This window comes from Larus michahellis, chromosome 3 (genome assembly GCF_964199755.1).
Source record: "Larus michahellis chromosome 3, bLarMic1.1, whole genome shotgun sequence".
NCBI classification, from domain to species: domain Eukaryota; kingdom Metazoa; phylum Chordata; class Aves; order Charadriiformes; family Laridae; genus Larus; species Larus michahellis.
The window spans coordinates 103294552-103314522 of NC_133898.1; the positions used below are offsets into that span (position 1 = coordinate 103294552).

General features: G+C 51.6%; 1 protein-coding gene across 2 annotated transcripts in view; it reads left to right on the plus strand.

The window, feature by feature from the left end:
- The window catches only part of KHDRBS2 (KH RNA binding domain containing, signal transduction associated 2), a 614534-nt gene that overhangs the window by 282044 nt on the left and 312519 nt on the right, over nucleotides 1–19971 (plus strand). For both annotated transcript variants that reach the window (XR_012586331.1, XM_074581525.1), the window contains exon 2: nucleotides 16799–16926. Coding sequence is in view for 1 of the 2 variants with exons in the window: in XM_074581525.1 (XP_074437626.1) it covers nucleotides 16799–16926 (128 nt within the window). In the remaining variant the exon portion in view is untranslated. The remainder of the gene's footprint in view (nucleotides 1–16798; nucleotides 16927–19971) is intronic.

Sequence of the window (19971 nt, forward strand, 5' to 3'; positions counted from 1 at the left end):
CTGCCCTGGAGATGCAACCTGCACGAAGCGGCAAAGCTGTGGAAGTGGAGCGCTCAAGAGTTGCCCCCTCTGCCTCGGGGCTGTGCTTGTGCTGCCGCAAACAGCAGGGACTGTCCCCGGGCAGAGGATTGACACCAGAGGCATCTTTGGATGTTGCTGCTGTCAGGGCAGGGTGGTGTCTCACCTCTACGCCAGGTGCAGACAGGAACTGGGAAGGCTGGGAAGCGGTTCCTGGCCTCTCATCAACAGCAGTCCGAGCCTGGGGTGGCGGCCGGTGAGGCCCAACACCCTGGGCCCTGCCGGTGTCCCTGTCCGGCAGATCCTCTCTGTGGCTTCAGAAGGGAGCCTGCAGGACTAGGGGTTCTTCGTCCCCTCAGCTGCAGACGTCTATCCCCGGCGGACGAGGACAGCACTGTGGGCCTTCGGGGCTGCCCCACGCCCCAAAAGGATTGATGTCGCGGGCGTCACGACGACTCCCTGGTGACATCCCAGAGCTTTTGGGGACCACACCCAGAAGACACAAGCCGTGGCCTCGGGGAACAACAATTTCCCCGATAGCTCTCATCTCCCGCGACCGCCCCCCTGTCCAGCAGAACCCCGTTGCCGTATTTTTCATAGCAATTTGGACACCAGGTCTCAGTGTTCAGATGCAGCACCACGTTCTGTTTTAGAAATAAAGCAGCTCAAGGCATTTCTTACTCCTTGTCCGTCCTTGCAGGTGGAGGGAGGTGGTCGTTCCCCCTCTGCTTAGCACCGGTGAGGCCACAGCTGGAGTACTGTGTCCGGTGCTGGGCTGCCCACCCAGCACAAGAGAGAGATGGACATAGTGGAGAGAGTCCTCTAAAGGTCCATCAGGATGATGAGGGGACTGGAGCACCTCTCCTGTGAGGGAGGGCTGAGAAAGCTGCCTGCAGGCAGTTCAGCCTGGAGAAGAGAAGACTTTGGGGGAAATCATTTTCAAAGCATATCAGTAGCCAAAGAGTGAGCGCAAAGAAGAGAGAGCCAGGCTCTTTTCAGGGGTGCGCAGTGGCATTGGGCACAAACCGAAACCCAGGAGGTTCCCTCTGAACATCAGGAAGCCCTTTTTTACCGTGAGGGTGACTGAGCACTGGCACAGATATGCCATGCCAGGCAGCTTGTGGAGTCTCCCTCCTTGGAGGTACTCCAAAGCTGTCTGGCTGCGGTCCTGGGCCACCGTCTGTAGGCGACTCTGCTTGAGCAGGGGAGCTTGGGCGAGATGACCTCCGGAGGTCCCTTCCCACCTCACCCATTGTGTGAATCTGTGCCTGAAAGCACACTTTGTGCAAGTTGAGAAGGCATAGTCGTGGAGTGACACACGGAGCATGGGGAAGGAGGGCGACTTCAGTTAAACACAGCCATTTACTCCATTTTGTTGGGGTCTGGGAATTGATTTATTGTATCACCTCTGTCTTTTGAGAAAGCTCCTCTTGCCACCAGTCTTACTAGAAAGTCAGAATGTTCTTGGTCCGCCGTTGTTTTCTAATGACGTTGGTAGTCTTTGGAGGTGGTCTTAAGGGTCTGTAACATGTCTTCCCACTGCGGGCATTCAACGTGAGGCTCTGTACGGGGTCAAATTTCTCCATAAGGCTTTGGGGGTTACTTTTCAAGTCTCTGAGGAGGAGGGAGAAGAAAGTAAGCATTTCAAAGGCTTGCTACCAGCCCTTAAACTTGGACTGGCATTGTGCGCGGTCCCTTTGCCATAGAGCAGAGCAATCGTAAATTGACTTCACTTCTCAGTGCCGCCTTGTGAGAAGAGTGGTAACAGGAAAAGTTCTTCTGGGGAGTATTTGGGGTGAACTGTGAGAAAAGGGGTGATGTGGAAGGACAAGAGGTTTTCTGATACGCCGTTGGCGTCATTGGTAGCAGGGCAGACTGGAGAAAAAGCGCTAGCATCTTCCCTTGATGGTACCGTGGATACACAACAGAAGGAGAAAAAGCACACCTCTATGAAATGTTCACTCCAACTTTTAATAGACAAGTGTAAGATAGAACAGTATGAGAAAACCAACACCCAAGTTTCTATCCTATTATCATCCTAACCCTAAAAGGCCTTGTAAGAGTCCCTGTAGATTTTCAGCTGCGGGACCTCCGCCGCGATCGGCTCCTGGTGGCCCACCGTTCTGTGGAGGGAAGGCGACTTCGTGGCTGACGGCGGTCGCTCCTTCCGGGAGAGGCTGAGACTCGCCGTTCAGGGCTGAGAGCTCGGCCCTCGTCGCGATCCCTTCTCCTTTGGTGCCCTGGCTGTGTTTGGCGGCGAGTGCTGCGGGATCTCCGCTGGGATCGGCTCCGTGTGGCCTGCCGTTGATCCCTCCTCCTTTGCGGTTCCCGCTGTGTTTGGCGGTGAGTGCTGCGGGATCTCCGCTGGGATCGGCTCCGTGTGGCCTGCCGTTGATCCCTCCTCCTTTGCGGCTCCCGCTGTGTTTGGCGGCGAGTGCTGCGGGATCTCCGCTGGGATCGGCTCCTTGTAGTCTGCCGTTGATCCCCCCTTCTTGTTGGTTCCCGCTGTGTTTGGCGGCGAGTGCTGCGGGATCTCCTGTGGGACCGGCTTTGTGTGGCCTGGCGGTCCCTGGAGGAAACCCGGCCTCCCCGCTGACGGTGCTCGCCCCTCCGCGAGGAGGCCGGGGCGTCCCGTTCAGCCCTTGGAGCTCGGCCCTCGTCACGAGCAGTGTCCTGAGCCCTGCTCTGCTGCCGTCTCCTGGTGCTCGAGGGGTCGTGCTCAGCCCTGCTGTGGCCACCACGGTGCCGCCTCGGGGTCCCGCTTTGGCCTCTGTCTGAGGCCCCGGCATGGCCGCTGCCACGGCCTCTGCTGGAGGAGCTGCGGCGCTGGCGGCCTGAGGAGTGGCGCCGCCTCCTTTCCGCAGGTCGGGCCCGAGATCTCCTCCTTCTTGCTGCCCGGCTGGCGGAGGTGTTCTCCTGCACGATGTGGTAGACCTCATAGTTACTGGGTCCCACCTTGCGGTAGATGTGGTGGAAAGGCTCCTGACAGATGGGGCACACAGATCTTATGCGCGCCCAGTTGAATATGCAGGAAAAACAGAAAACGTGTCTGCAGCAGGCCATGGAGCCTTGGTTGCTAATCCTGTCCAAGCATATTGGGCATTGTAGGTTCTCCGCAGCATCTGTGGCCGTGGCCTGGGGCACCTGAATGTTGCTGGCAGCAGGGGAGGAGGTGTTGTCTTCTGCCACGTCCTCTTCCAACGCCATCTCGCACTGCAAGCAAAAGAGATACAAAACTCATGACCTGCCCTGGAGATGCAACCTGCACGAAGCGGCAAAGCTGTGGAAGTGGAGCGCTCAAGAGTTGCCCCCTCTGCCTCGGGGCTGTGCTTGTGCTGCCGCAAACAGCAGGGACTGTCCCCGGGCAGAGGAGTGACACCAGAGGCATCTTTGGATGTTGCTGCTGTCAGGGCAGGGTGGTGTCTCACCTCTACGCCAGGTGCAGACAGGAACTGGGAAGGCCGGGAAGCGGTTCCTGGCCTCTCATCAACAGCAGTCCGAGCCTGGGGTGGCGGCAGGTGAGGCCCAACACCCTGGGCCCTGCCGGTGTCCCTGTCCGGCAGATCCTCTCTGTGGCTTCAGAAGGGAACCTGCAGAACTAGGGGTTCTTCGTCCCCTCAGCTGCAGACGTCTATCCCCGGCGGACGAGGACAGCACTGTGGGCCTTCGGGGCTGCCCCACGCCCCAAAAGGATTGATGTTGCGGGCGTCACGACGACTCCCTGGTGACATCCCAGAGCTTTTGGGGACCACACCCAGAAGACACAAGCCGTGGCCTCGGGGAACAACAATTTCCCCGATAGCTCTCATCTCCCACGACCGCCCCCCTGTCCAGCAGAACCCCGTTGCCGTATTTTTCATAGCAATTTGGACACCAGGTCTCAGTGTTCAGATGCAGCACCACGTTCTGTTTTAGAAATAAAGCAGCTCAAGGCATTTCTTACTCCTTGTCCGTCCTTGCAGGTGGAGGGAGGTGGTCGTTCCCCCTCTGCTTAGCACCGGTGAGGCCACAGCTGGAGTACTGTGTCTGGTGCTGGGCTGCCCACCCAGCACAAGAGAGAGATGGACATCGTGGAGGGAGTCCTCTAAAGGTCCATCAGGATGATGAGGGGACTGGAGCACCTCTCCTGTGAGGGAGGGCTGAGAAAGCTGCCTGCAGGCAGTTCAGCCTGGAGAAGAGAAGACTTTGGGGGAAATCATTTTCAAAGCATATCAGTAGCCAAAGAGTGAGCGCAAAGAAGAGAGAGCCAGGCTCTTTTCAGGGGTGCGCAGTGGCATTGGGCACAAACCGAAACCCAGGAGGTTCCCTCTGAACATCAGGAAGCCCTTTTTTACCGTGAGGGTGACTGAGCACTGGCACAGATATGCCATGCCAGGCAGCTTGTGGAGTCTCCCTCCTTGGAGGTACTCCAAAGCTGTCTGGCTGCGGTCCTGGGCCACCGTCTGTAGGCGACTCTGCTTGAGCAGGGGAGCTTGGGCGAGATGACCTCCGGAGGTCCCTTCCCACCTCACCCATTGTGTGAATCTGTGCCTCAAAGCACACTTTGTGCAAGTTGAGAAGGCATAGTCGTGGAGTGACACACGGAGCATGGGGAAGGAGGGCGACTTCAGTTAAACACAGCCATTTACTCCATTTTGTTGGGCTCTGGGAATTGATTTATTGTATCACCTCTGTCTTTTGAGAAAGCTCCTCTTGCCACCAGTCTTACTAGAAAGTCAGAATGTTCTTGGTCCGCCGTTGTTTTCTAATGACGTTGGTAGTCTTTGGAGGTGGTCTTAAGGGTCTGTAACATGTCTTCCCACTGCGGGCATTCAACGTGAGGCTCTGTACGGGGTCAAATTTCTCCATAAGGCTTTGGGGGTTACTTTTCAAGTCTCTGAGGAGGAGGGAGAAGAAAGTAAGCATTTCAAAGGCTTGCTACCAGCCCTTAAACTTGGACTGGCATTGTGCGCGGTCCCTTTGCCATAGAGCAGAGCAATCGTAAATTGACTTCACTTCTCAGTGCCGCCTTGTGAGAAGAGTGGTAACAGGAAAAGTTCTTCTGGGGAGTATTTGGGGTGAACTGTGAGAAAAGGGGTGATGTGGAAGGACAAGAGGTTTTCTGATACGCCGTTGGCGTCATTGGTAGCAGGGCAGACTGGAGAAAAAGCGCTAACATCTTCCCTTGATGGTACCGGGGATACGCAACAGAAGGAGAAAAAGCACACCTCTATGAAATGTTCACTCCAACTTTTAATAGACAAGTGTAAGATAGAACAGTATGAGAAAACCAACACCCAAGTTTCTATCCTATTATCATCCTAACCCTAAAAGGCCTTGTAAGAGTCCCTGTAGATTTTCAGCTGCGGGACCTCCGCCGCGATCGGCTCCTGGTGGCCCGCCGTTCTGTGGAGGGAAGGCGACTTCGTGGCTGACGGCGGTCGCTCCTTCCGGGAGAAGCTGAGACTCGCCGTTCAGGGCTGAGAGCTCGGCCCTCGTCGCGATCCCTTCTCCTTTGGTGCCCTGGCTGTGTTCGGCGGCGAGTGCTGCGGGATCTCCGCTGGGATCGGCTCCGTGTGGCCTGCCGTTGATCCCTCCTCCTTTGCGGTTCCCGCTGTGTTTGGCGGCGAGTGCTGCGGGATCTCCGCTGGGATCGGCTCCGTGTGGCCTGCCGTTGATCCCTCCTCCTTTGCGGCTCCCGCTGTGTTTGGCGGCGAGTGCTGCGGGATCTCCTCTGGGATCGGCTCCTTGTAGTCTGCCGTTGATCCCCCCTTCTTGTTGGTTCCCGCTGTGTTTGGCGGCGAGTGCTGCGGGATCTCCTGTGGGACCGGCTCCGTGTGGCCTGGCGGTCCCTGGAGGAAACCCGGCCTCCCCGCTGACGGTGCTCGCCCCTCCGTGAGGAGGCCGGGGCGTCCCGTTCAGCCCTTGGAGCTCGGCCCTCGTCACGAGCAGTGTCCTGAGCCCTGCTCTGCTGCCGTCTCCTGGTGCTCGAGGGGTCGTGCTCAGCCCTGCTGTGGCCACCACGGTGCCGCCTCGGGGTCCCGCTTTGGCCTCTGTCTGAGGCCCCGGCATGGCTGCTGCCACGGCCTCTGCTGGAGGAGCTGCGGCGCTGGCGGCCTGAGGAGTGGCGCCGCCTCCTTTCCGCAGGTCGGGCCCGAGATCTCCTCCTTCTTGCTGCCCGGCTGGCGGAGGTGTTCTCCTGCACGATGTGGTAGACCTCATAGTTACTGGGTCCCACCTTGCGGTAGATGTGGTGGAAAGGCTCCTGACAGATGGGGCACACAGATCTTATGCGCGCCCAGTTGAATATGCAGGGAAAACAGAAAACGTGTCTGCAGCAGGCCATGGAGCCTTGGTTGCTAATCCTGTCCAAGCATATTGGGCATTGTAGGTTCTCCGCAGCATCGGTTGCCGTGGCCTGGGGCACCTGAGTGTTGCTGGCAGCAGGGGAGGAGGTGTTGTCTTCTGCCACGTCCTCTTCCAACGCCATCTCGCACTGCAAGCAAAAGAGATACAAAACTCATGAGCTGCCCTGGAGATGGAACCTGCACGAAGCGGCAAAGCTGTGGAAGTGGAGCGCTCAAGAGTTGCCCCCTCTGCCTCGGGGCTGTGCTTGTGCTGCCGCAAACAGCAGGGACTGTCCCCGGGCAGAGGATTGACACCAGAGGCATCTTTGGATGCTGCTGCTGTCAGGGCAGGGTGGTGTCTCACCTCTACGCCAGGTGCAGACAGGAACTGGGAAGGCCGGGAAGCGGTTCCTGGCCTCTCATCAACAGCAGTCCGAGCCTGGGGTGGCGGCCGGTGAGGCCCAACACCCTGGGCCCTGCCGGTGTCCCTGTCCGGCAGATCCTCTCTGTGGCTTCAGAAGGGAGCCTGCAGGACTAGGGGTTCTTCGTCCCCTCAGCTGCAGACGTCTATCCCCGGCGGACGAGGACAGCACTGTGGGCCTTCGGGGCTGCCCCACGCCCCAAAAGGATTGATGTTGCGGGCGTCACGACGACTCCCTGGTGACATCCCAGAGCTTTTGGGGACCACACCCAGAAGACACAAGCCGTGGCCTCGGGGAACAACAATTTCCCCGATAGCTCTCATCTCCCGCGACCGCCCCCCTGTCCAGCAGAACCCCGTTGCCGTATTTTTCATAGCAATTTGGACACCAGGTCTCAGTGTTCAGATGCAGCACCACGTTCTGTTTTAGAAATAAAGCAGCTCAAGGCATTTCTTACTCCTTGTCCGTCCTTGCAGGTGGAGGGAGGTGGTCGTTCCCCCTCTGCTTAGCACCGGTGAGGCCACAGCTGGAGTACTGTGTCCGGTGCTGGGCTGCCCACCCAGCACAAGAGAGAGATGGACATAGTGGAGAGAGTCCTCTAAAGGTCCATCAGGATGATGAGGGGACTGGAGCACCTCTCCTGTGAGGGAGGGCTGAGAAAGCTGCCTGCAGGCAGTTCAGCCTGGAGAAGAGAAGACTTTGGGGGAAATCATTTTCAAAGCATATCAGTAGCCAAAGAGTGAGCGCAAAGAAGAGAGAGCCAGGCTCTTTTCAGGGGTGCGCAGTGGCATTGGGCACAAACCGAAACCCAGGAGGTTCCCTCTGAACATCAGGAAGCCCTTTTTTACCGTGAGGGTGACTGAGCACTGGCACAGATATGCCATGCCAGGCAGCTTGTGGAGTCTCCCTCCTTGGAGGTACTCCAAAGCTGTCTGGCTGCGGTCCTGGGCCACCGTCTGTAGGCGACTCTGCTTGAGCAGGGGAGCTTGGGCGAGATGACCTCCGGAGGTCCCTTCCCACCTCACCCATTGTGTGAATCTGTGCCTGAAAGCACACTTTGTGCAAGTTGAGAAGGCATAGTCGTGGAGTGACACACGGAGCATGGGGAAGGAGGGCGACTTCAGTTAAACACAGCCATTTACTCCATTTTGTTGGGGTCTGGGAATTGATTTATTGTATCACCTCTGTCTTTTGAGAAAGCTCCTCTTGCCACCAGTCTTACTAGAAAGTCAGAATGTTCTTGGTCCGCCGTTGTTTTCTAATGACGTTGGTAGTCTTTGGAGGTGGTCTTAAGGGTCTGTAACATGTCTTCCCACTGCGGGCATTCAACGTGAGGCTCTGTACGGGGTCAAATTTCTCCATAAGGCTTTGGGGGTTACTTTTCAAGTCTCTGAGGAGGAGGGAGAAGAAAGTAAGCATTTCAAAGGCTTGCTACCAGCCCTTAAACTTGGACTGGCATTGTGCACGGTCCCTTTGCCATAGAGCAGAGCAATCGTAAATTGACTTCACTTCTCAGTGCCGCCTTGTGAGAAGAGTGGTAACAGGAAAAGTTCTTCTGGGGAGTATTTGGGGTGAACTGTGAGAAAAGGGGTGATGTGGAAGGACAAGAGGTTTTCTGATACGCCGTTGGCGTCATTGGTAGCAGGGCAGACTGGAGAAAAAGCGCTAACATCTTCCCTTGATGGTACTGTGGATACACAACAGAAGGAGAAAAAGCACACCTGTATGAAATGTTCACTCCAACTTTTAATAGACAAGTGTAAGATAGAACAGTATGAGAAAACCAACACCCAAGTTTCTATCCTATTATCATCCTAACCCTAAAAGGCCTTGTAAGAGTCCCTGTAGATTTTCAGCTGCGGGACCTCCGCCGCGATCGGCTCCTGGTGGCCCACCGTTCTGTGGAGGGAAGGCAACTTCGTGGCTGACGGCGGTCGCTCCTTCCGGGAGAGGCTGAGACTCGCCGTTCAGGGCTGAGAGCTCGGCCCTCGTCGCGATCCCTTCTCCTTTGGTGCCCTGGCTGTGTTCGGCGGCGAGTGCTGCGGGATCTCCGCTGGGATCGGCTCCGTGTGGCCTGCCGTTGATCCCTCCTCCTTTGCGGTTCCCGCTGTGTTTGGCGGCGAGTGCTGCGGGATCTCCGCTGGGATCGGCTCCGTGTGGCCTGCCGTTGATCCCTCCTCCTTTGCGGTTCCCGCTGTGTTTGGCGGCGAGTGCTGCGGGATCTCCGCTGGGATCGGCTCCGTGTGGCCTGCCGTTGATCCCTCCTCCGTTGCGGCTCCCGCTGTGTTTGGCGGCGAGTGCTGCGGGATCTCCACTGGGATCGGCTCCTTGTAGTCTGCCGTTGATCCCCCCTTCTTGTTGGTTCCCGCTGTGTTTGGCGGCGAGTGCTGCGGGATCTCCTGTGGGACCGGCTTTGTGTGGCCTGGCGGTCCCTGGAGGAAACCCGGCCTCCCCGCTGACGGTGCTCGCCCCTCCGCGAGGAGGCCGGGGCGTCCCGTTCAGCCCTTGGAGCTCGGCCCTCGTCACGAGCAGTGTCCTGAGCCCTGCTCTGCTGCCGTCTCCTGGTGCTCGAGGGGTCGTGCTCAGCCCTGCTGTGGCCACCACGGTGCCGCCTCGGGGTCCCGCTTTGGCCTCTGTCTGAGGCCCCGGCATGGCCGCTGCCACGGCCTCTGCTGGAGGAGCTGCGGCGCTGGCGGCCTGAGGAGTGGCGCCGCCTCCTTTCCGCAGGTCGGGCCCGAGATCTCCTCCTTCTTGCTGCCCGGCTGGCGGAGGTGTTCTCCTGCACGATGTGGTAGACCTCATAGTTACTGGGTCCCACCTTGCGGTAGATGTGGTGGAAAGGCTCCTGACAGATGGGGCACACAGATCTTATGCGCGCCCAGTTGAATATGCAGGAAAAACAGAAAACGTGTCTGCAGCAGGCCATGGAGCCTTGGTTGCTAATCCTGTCCAAGCATATTGGGCATTGTAGGTTCTCCGCAGCATCTGTGGCCGTGGCCTGGGGCACCTGAGTGTTGCTGGCAGCAGGGGAGGAGGTGTTGTCTTCTGCCACGTCCTCTTCCAACGCCATCTCGCACTGCAAGCAAAAGAGATACAAAACTCATGAGCTGCCCTGGAGATGCAACCTGCACGAAGCGGCAAAGCTGTGGAAGTGGAGCGCTCAAGAGTTGCCCCCTCTGCCTCGGGGCTGTGCTTGTGCTGCCGCAAACAGCAGGGACTGTCCCCGGGCAGAGGAGTGACACCAGAGGCATCTTTGGATGCTGCTGCTGTCAGGGCAGGGTGGTGTCTCACCTCTACGCCAGGTGCAGACAGGAACTGGGAAGGCCGGGAAGCGGTTCCTGGCCTCTCATCAACAGCAGTCCGAGCCTGGGGTGGCGGCAGGTGAGGCCCAACACCCTGGGCCCTGCCGGTGTCCCTGTCCGGCAGATCCTCTCTGTGGCTTCAGAAGGGAGCCTGCAGAACTAGGGGTTCTTCGTCCCCTCAGCTGCAGACGTCTATCCCCGGCGGACGAGGACAGCACTGTGGGCCTTCGGGGTTGCCCCACGCCCCAAAAGGATTGATGTCGCGGGCGTCACGACGACTCCCTGGTGACATCCCAGAGCTTTTGGGGACCACACCCAGAAGACACAAGCCGTGGCCTCGGGGAACAACAATTTCCCCGATAGCTCTCATCTCCCGCGACCGCCCCCCTGTCCAGCAGAACCCCGTTGCCGTATTTTTCATAGCAATTTGGACACCAGGTCTCAGTGTTCAGATGCAGCACCACGTTCTGTTTTAGAAATAAAGCAGCTCAAGGCATTTCTTACTCCTTGTCCGTCCTTGCAGGTGGAGGGAGGTGGTCGTTCCCCCTCTGCTTAGCACCGGTGAGGCCACAGCTGGAGTACTGTGTCCGGTGCTGGGCTGCCCACCCAGCACAAGAGAGAGATGGACATAGTGGAGGGAGTCCTCTAAAGGTCCATCAGGATGATGAGGGGACTGGAGCACCTCTCCTGTGAGGGAGGGCTGAGAAAGCTGCCTGCAGGCAGTTCAGCCTGGAGAAGAGAAGACTTTGGGGGAAATCATTTTCAAAGCATATCAGTAGCCAAAGAGTGAGCGCAAAGAAGAGAGAGCCAGGCTCTTTTCAGGGGTGCGCAGTGGCATTGGGCACAAACCGAAACCCAGGAGGTTCCCTCTGAACATCAGGAAGCCCTTTTTTACCGTGAGGGTGACTGAGCACTGGCACAGATATGCCATGCCAGGCAGCTTGTGGAGTCTCCCTCCTTGGAGGTACTCCAAAGCTGTCTGGCTGCGGTCCTGGGCCACCGTCTGTAGGCGACTCTGCTTGAGCAGGGGAGCTTGGGCGAGATGACCTCCGGAGGTCCCTTCCCACCTCACCCATTGTGTGAATCTGTGCCTGAAAGCACACTTTGTGCAAGTTGAGAAGGCATAGTCGTGGAGTGACACACGGAGCATGGGGAAGGAGGGCGACTTCAGTTAAACACAGCCATTTACTCCATTTTGTTGGGGTCTGGGAATTGATTTATTGTATCACCTCTGTCTTTTGAGAAAGCTCCTCTTGCCACCAGTCTTACTAGAAAGTCAGAATGTTCTTGGTCCGCCGTTGTTTTGTAATGACGTTGGTAGTCTTTGGAGGTGGTCTTAAGGGTCTGTAACATGTCTTCCCACTGCGGGCATTCAACGTGAGGCTCTGTACGGGGTCAAATTTCTCCATAAGGCTTTGGGGGTTACTTTTCAAGTCTCTGAGGAGGAGGGAGAAGAAAGTAAGCATTTCAAAGGCTTGCTACCAGCCCTTAAACTTGGACTGGCATTGTGCGCGGTCCCTTTGCCATAGAGCAGAGCAATCGTAAATTGACTTCACTTCTCAGTGCCGCCTTGTGAGAAGAGTGGTAACAGGAAAAGTTCTTCTGGGGAGTATTTGGGGTGAACTGTGAGAAAAGGGGTGATGTGGAAGGACAAGAGGTTTTCTGATACGCCGTTGGCGTCATTGGTAGCAGGGCAGACTGGAGAAAAAGCGCTAACATCTTCCCTTGATGGTACCGGGGATACGCAACAGAAGGAGAAAAAGCACACCTGTATGAAATGTTCACTCCAACTTTTAATAGACAAGTGTAAGATAGAACAGTATGAGAAAACCAACACCCAAGTTTCTATCCTATTATCATCCTAACCCTAAAAGGCCTTGTAAGAGTCCCTGTAGATTTTCAGCTGCGGGACCTCCGCCGCGATCGGCTCCTGGTGGCCCGCCGTTCTGTGGAGGGAAGGCGACTTCGTGGCTGACGGCGGTCGCTCCTTCCGGGAGAAGCTGAGACTCGCCGTTCAGGGCTGAGAGCTCGGCCCTCGTCGCGATCCCTTCTCCTTTGGTGCCCTGGCTGTGTTCGGCGGCGAGTGCTGCGGGATCTCCGCTGGGATCGGCTCCGTGTGGCCTGCCGTTGATCCCTCCTCCTTTGCGGCTCCCGCTGTGTTTGGCGGCGAGTGCTGCGGGATCTCCTGTGGGACCGGCTCCGTGTGGCCTGGCGGTCCCTGGAGGAAACCCGGCCTCCCCGCTGACGGTGCTCGCCCCTCCGCGAGGAGGCCGGGGCGTCCCGTTCAGCCCTTGGAGCTCGGCCCTCGTCACGAGCAGTGTCCTGAGCCCTGCTCTGCTGCCGTCTCCTGGTGCTCGAGGGGTCGTGCTCAGCCCTGCTGTGGCCACCACGGTGCCGCCTCGGGGTCCCGCTTTGGCCTCTGTCTGAGGCCCCGGCATGGCCGCTGCCACGGCCTCTGCTGGAGGAGCTGCGGCGCTGGCGGCCTGAGGAGTGGCGCCGCCTCCTTTCCGCAGGTCGGGCCCGAGATCTCCTCCTTCTTGCTGCCCGGCTGGCGGAGGTGTTCTCCTGCACGATGTGGTAGACCTCATAGTTACTGGGTCCCACCTTGCGGTAGATGTGGTGGAAAGGCTCCTGACAGATGGGGCACACAGATCTTATGCGCGCCCAGTTGAATATGCAGGAAAAACAGAAAACGTGTCTGCAGCAGGCCATGGAGCCTTGGTTGCTAATCCTGTCCAAGCATATTGGGCATTGTAGGTTCTCCGCAGCATCGGTTGCCGTGGCCTGGGGCACCTGAGTGTTGCTGGCAGCAGGGGAGGAGGTGTTGTCTTCTGCCACGTCCTCTTCCAACGCCATCTCGCACTGCAAGCAAAAGAGATACAAAACTCATGACGTGCCCTGGAGATGCAACCTGCACGAAGCGGCAAAGCTGTGGAAGTGGAGCGCTCAAGAGTTGCCCCCTCTGCCTCGGGGCTGTGCTTGTGCTGCCGCAAACAGCAGGGACTGTCCCCGGGCAGAGGAGTGACACCAGAGGCATCTTTGGATGCTGCTGCTGTCAGGGCAGGGTGGTGTCTCACCTCTACGCCAGGTGCAGACAGGAACTGGGAAGGCCGGGAAGCGGTTCCTGGCCTCTCATCAACAGCAGTCCGAGCCTGGGGTGGCGGCAGGTGAGGCGCAACACCCTGGGCCCTGCCGGTGTCCCTGTCCGGCAGATCCTCTCTGTGGCTTCAGAAGGGAGCCTGCAGGACTAGGGGTTCTTCGTCCCCTCAGCTGCAGACGTCTATCCCCGGCGGACGAGGACAGCACTGTGGGCCTTCGGGGCTGCCCCACGCCCCAAAAGGATTGATGTTGCGGGCGTCACGACGACTCCCTGGTGACATCCCAGAGCTTTTGGGGACCACACCCAGAAGACACAAGCCGTGGCCTCGGGGAACAACAATTTCCCCGATAGCTCTCATCTCCCACGACCGCCCCCCTGTCCAGCAGAACCCCGTTGCCGTATTTTTCATAGCAATTTGGACACCAGGTCTCAGTGTTCAGATGCAGCACCACGTTCTGTTTTAGAAATAAAGCAGCTCAAGGCATTTCTTACTCCTTGTCCGTCCTTGCAGGTGGAGGGAGGTGGTCGTTCCCCCTCTGCTTAGCACCGGTGAGGCCACAGCTGGAGTACTGTGTCCGGTGCTGGGCTGCCCACCCAGCACAAGAGAGAGATGGACATAGTGGAGAGAGTCCTCTAAAGGTCCATCAGGATGATGAGGGGACTGGAGCACCTCTCCTGTGAGGGAGGGCTGAGAAAGCTGCCTGCAGGCAGTTCAGCCTGGAGAAGAGAAGACTTTGGGGGAAATCATTTTCAAAGCATATCAGTAGCCAAAGAGTGAGCGCAAAGAAGAGAGAGCCAGGCTCTTTTCAGGGGTGCGCAGTGGCATTGGGCACAAACCGAAACCCAGGAGGTTCCCTCTGAACATCAGGAAGCCCTTTTTTACCGTGAGGGTGACTGAGCACTGGCACAGATATGCCATGCCAGGCAGCTTGTGGAGTCTCCCTCCTTGGAGGTACTCCAAAGCTGTCTGGCTGCGGTCCTGGGCCACCGTCTGTAGGCGACTCTGCTTGAGCAGGGGAGCTTGGGCGAGATGACCTCCGGAGGTCCCTTCCCACCTCACCCATTGTGTGAATCTGTGCCTCAAAGCACACTTTGTGCAAGTTGAGAAGGCATAGTCGTGGAGTGACACACGGAGCGTGGGGAAGGAGGGCGACTTCAGTTAAACACAGCCATTTACTCCATTTTGTTGGGGTCTGGGAATTGATTTATTGTATCACCTCTGTCTTTTGAGAAAGCTCCTCTTGCCACCAGTCTTACTAGAAAGTCAGAATGTTCTTGGTCCGCCGTTGTTTTCTAATGACGTTGGTAGTCTTTGGAGGTGGTCTTAAGGGTCTGTATCATGTCTTCCCACTGCGGGCATTCAACGTGACGCTCTGGGCATCATAGTTACTCCGTGGTGATATCTCAAACCTTTTGGGACTGAAGTGGCGCCAGGAGAGGTTTAATTTGAAAGTTTGTTTCCCAGAAGTTTTGTCAAGGATTGGAACAGGCTTCCCAGAAAGTGGTTGAATCATCATCCGTAGAGATATTTTAAAAAAATGACGCTGTGGTGTTTAGGTACATGGTTTAGTGGTGGACCTGCCAGTGTTATCTTAACGGTTGAACTTGATCTTAAGGGCCTTTTTTGACTGAAATGATTCTAGGATCCTATGATTCTAATTTAATATATACGTACAAATAGATACACACTTTTTTCGCTTGCTTTTGAGAATTACTCACTTATTAGTGTTCACAATGGATCTGGGAAATTCATTCCTTCATTTCATTACATTCCAACACAACACGTTTCTTTCCATCGTTCACCTTTTTCTCTTCCCTCTGTACCCCAAAAGCAGAAACCTTTGTATAATTGTGTCGGAGCTATTTTAAAAGAACTTCACATCTGTTTAACCTGCTTTAACTATGTATTTTACTACAGAATATTGCTTTTTAAGCTCATGCTTAATTGATGGTTTGTCCCACTGGATGCAACATACCACATATTTTCCAGGCATATTAAGATATTTTATAGAAATGAAACTTCTCTTCCTGGTGCTTTTAGTTACTATTAAAATAAGTTTTTAATGTTAAATTAGGGAAGGTGTATCCCATGTGAGTTCCTTTAGGTGTGTTCTCTGAGTTGTTTCAGAAGAGCTTATAACAGTGGCGTTTGAGATCTGTCTGCTCTTGCAGGCTTTAAATAAATTATTTGATCTAGAAGAGGCTGCATAAACATTTATTAACAAATTGTGATGCGGGCTGTTTCCTTACGTACATTTTTCATAATGCTTGTTTTAAGTCAAAGTAATTTGTATATGTGTTAGAGATTTCTGTCACTGTGTTACTTTTTTCCATGCTTGTTTTCTCTGCCTTGAAACTGCATGTTTCTCATAGCCACAGCTGTCCCTTTACAGCTATGATTCAATTATAATTAACTCTTTATAAGCATTGCCATTTTCTTTGCTGTTAATAATGAGACTGCTGCAAATGCAGCTTTTTCAATAGTACCTGTAGTATCAGGGAGCTCTCTGGCACTGCATTAGGTATTCTTTGCAGGGTAATAAATTCAATCATTCGTTATTATCTGTTGCTTATAGAGCTGTAGGGAACAAAGAGCAAAAACCTACTCAACCTTGTCGACGCGGAAGGCTTGGACAATAACATAACAACCAATGTGATCAGGTTAATGCCAGTTTATTGCACAGATAGCTCAGTTATTATAGACGTTCTGATTCCGCATCACGCACCGACAATTTGCTGATTGGTTGCACGAGCTGTGCATGCGGTAAGCAACATATTATAATTGGCTTAAAGCATCTGTCCACGCGGACAATCACCCCTCCTATATCCTGGGTGAAGTTCTACATTTCGCACGCTGAATTCAGCACACTTTCTCATATCTTGTTGTTCTCAGCATTTCTAACATCGCTACAATGTTTTCACATAGCCTTCAAACTAACAAAGCCTACATAGTTGTTAGCAATTCTTCGGTGCTTGGAGTGTTCACAGGATGACCCCTTTGTACTAAAAATCCTCCAACACAACCTGAATTTATTTTGGGGTTGTTTTTGTAAATTCTATCAGATGTTACACATACCATCATTATTATGTATATTATAATTACTTACTGCATTTCTTTGATGAAGCACCTTTTTGTGCAAGTTAACTTTATTTCTTCTATTATTTTGTACAACCTTTAAATAATTCTGATGCATTTGAAATGAAACTCAGTAACAACAAGAAGTTTCTTCAGTTCTTTACTATTTTTACTGAAAGTTAGCCATTGCAATTAGAATCTGACTTAATTCTCGCAGGTCACGTGTACAAAATAGCATCAGGCTGTGATGATGTGATCCTCTCTAAAAGACTGATAGACCGATTCATAAGCCTCATCTGTTCCATCTCCCACTGAATTCATTCGGCTTCAGTTTCAGGTGGGGAAGAATTAGTGGAGGAGAACCTGTGGACTGTCGCCAGCGCTGAGAGGCAGAGGTGACAGTCCACATTTCTTCAAAGATGACAGTACATGTCACATGAGTGCGAACAGCACAGGTGTTCAGTGCACAGTCTGTATTACAGTGTGTAAGTTTAAAGTTTCTGAGGATGACAAATATGGTGTCACTGATTGCTCTCTTTTTTAATGTTTTTCAGAAATTGAAAAATTTCAGGGTTCTGAAGGCAAGAAGGAAGATGAAGAAAAGAAATACCTTGATGTGATCAGCAACAAAAACATAAAGCTGTCAGAAAGAGTTCTGATTCCTGTCAAACAGTATCCAAAGGTACTGTAACTATAGTCTAACGCTTGTTTAATCTTTCTTAATGGCATGATGAAAAAGTCATACACTTAAACATTTTTTATTGACTCTTCGTATACAGGCTTCACGTTATTAAAAAAAGCCAAACAAACTAGAAATGAAGCTCCTATTTGAATTTACCTGTTACTAGCTATTATATGTTCTAACTCCTGTCTTGGGGCTTTTCAGAAAAACTATTGAAGTGAATGAGTTGTTTGTTGTTTTGTTTCTTCAAGTAGGTTTTGTAGCTGATCCTTTGGCAAACTGTTGAGGTGTTTTCTTATAGTTGTTTTTTTCACATGTACTATCTTTTTAGAAAGTAAAAGACCAGTTAACAAAAAAATATATTCTATCAGAATAAAGAAAAAAAGTTTCAGTAACTCTGAAAAGCCAACTTAAGTGTGCTGCAGCTTCTTCGTGTAGGAGTTGGGGGATTTTCTCCAGTGTAGTAAGTTTTAAAAGATAAAGCAGCAGGGCTACTGCAGGCTATGAGTTTGACAACGTTTGTCCCTGTTTATAAAATACAGATGTCTTTCTGCCACGTACTTTGTTCATATTGTGTATTGTTCTCCACACTGCTACATACTATGATTAAAAAAGCATTTTTTTTTTCTTGCAAAAGAGCCCTAAATTCAGCGGCTTGGGTGAAGTTTTAGTTTTTATTTTGCATGAAAGAAGAGAATGTTTTGGGGTTTTTTTTTTGTGTGTGTACAGTGTTGTATTTTATATAAACAGTTGTTCTAATAGTATTCAAATTGAAATAGTAAACATCTCCTTTTATATCTATTTTTTTTCTTGCTGATTTATTATTACATGGTATTTGGTTCACCATTAGCCTTGATTACACTCTCAGCTTTTTGCTTTATACTTCCATCAGTAAGAGCACTAAATTACAGTGAGTAAAAAGCCTGTCAAACAAAATGAGAGGTGTAAAAAAAAATAAAATTGAGATTCTATGATTCCAGCTGACATTTACCTCCTGACTAGTGAATATAAAACTGAGATAATGTAATCATCTAAATGGTAAAGACCTGAGAAATGCACATAGTGCTATAGGGAATTACTTTCTTGCTACATAGCCTGAGGTGCTTTGACTAGATTTGTGGTATTTTGTGTAAAAGCTATAGGTGACCTGAAGTTCTTAATAAGAATGTAACAGTGCTGTAACTTTATAACGGCAATGTGATAATTATTCAGAATACTATTTGATGAAGATAGTAGAATGAAAGACAAACTATTTAAAAGACAAATGTAATCTATCCAATATAGTGCATGAATATGATTAAATTAACCTTCATTTACTTTAATGAGCTTGTTATATTAATGAGTAGTAAAAAATATAAAGCATTTCTACAGGTGTTGAGCAGTGAAACAAAAAAAATCAGCGTTGTGGAAATGAAATACATATTCAGTAATGCAAAATATACTCTTGGAAAGTTTCAGTAGTTGATTTGCTAGCAATATTCCGTGCTTCGCATGGAATTATTCCCAGGACTGCAGGTAGTAACAATCCTTCAAGGACTGCAGTTGCCATTTGTGTCAAACCACTGATTGCTGGGTTCTACTGTCTTATCTTTTCTTGATGAATAGTAGACACTAGGTTAATCAAAATTAGTACACAAAGTTTGCTTCAAATTGCTTTATAAATATGAAAAAAATCTAGAAATCGCATAAAAAGACCCCACAGTAATTTTATATATTTAGCTGAATATGGTAATAAAAGCAGTTGATCAGACCTGTACTTATTAACAGCTAGGGACATTGCCGTATGATTTCACCTGAGAGGCATTCATATTTTAAAGAACGTTATTTTAAATTATTCATTCAGTGTTTGCTGATAAGCTTTTTTGGGAAGTGCTGGGTGGGCAGGGTTCTGTAAATCTGAATAAAGTGTCTATGAGTAATGAGTATAAAATTTTGGGAAAAAAAATCTGACTAATTAAAAAAAAATATATGTGGTTTACAGACTCTCTATTTAGGAATGAGATCAATCCTTTAAAGACATTTGCTCTTATTTTAACTACATGTAGAAATATAAATTGCTTCAAGGGAACCCTTGGCCTAAAGGTTTACTACGGTCAGTAGGTTTAGCTGCAGTGAGGGTAGATCCCTTCAGTGACAGCTGTAGAGTCAAAAGCAGCATTTTAGCTTTAAGCAAAAGTTAACTGAACACAAAAGGCTTCTAGTGGCTAAAGAGCTCTTGAAGTTGCAGAATACGTATTATAAAATTGTCTCTACTCAAGTGTCTGTGGTCTGATTTCTGAAATTGCTGGTGCAGACAACAGGAAAATAAAATCAAAGACTGTGATTAGCAACAGCTGTCTTATGTTACCGGCTCTGTTAAAGATACAGGCCTCTCTCCTCTTCTGTTAAACAAGGATCTAAAAAAGAGATAAGGGTGTTACTTGATAGTTCAGCAGTGATCTTTTCTGAGATTAATTATTTTAAATCTCAGCAGCCCAAGTAAAAACAGCGTCTCATTTACACATACTCCTCTATGCAGCAGATATGGTTAATGCCCTCAAAATTTCTTCTGAAACAGTGATGCAGTGTCCTGTGTTCGTTGATCCTTTTCCCCGTCCCATACTGCCATTGTTTTTACGTTCATGATACGTGAATTACAGCTAAGGCAGACTAACAAAAATACTCAGAAGACTATTTGTTCCTGACTTTCCATTTTCCAGCTTTTGTAGCTGTTCAACTTAAAACTTGCATGAAAATACCTAGGGCTTGTATATAAAAACTTCGACATTTATCAGTTGAATGTTGTATTTCGAATATATCAAGTAAGGGAAAAGAGTGGGTTATTTAAAAAAAAAAAAGAAAGAAGCTAACAGACTCTGAAATGATCTTGTTGCTGAAAATCAAAAGCCACAATTTAGAGGCTTGATGGGCAGCTTTGTCATTTGCATTCCAATACCTAGTGATCAGAGAGTCCGAGTTACTGTATGGGCTTAGGGTCAAAACACCGAAACAAGTGTAACTTGCACCTTCACTCATTGTCGTGAAATTTTTTCCGGAAAACCTCTG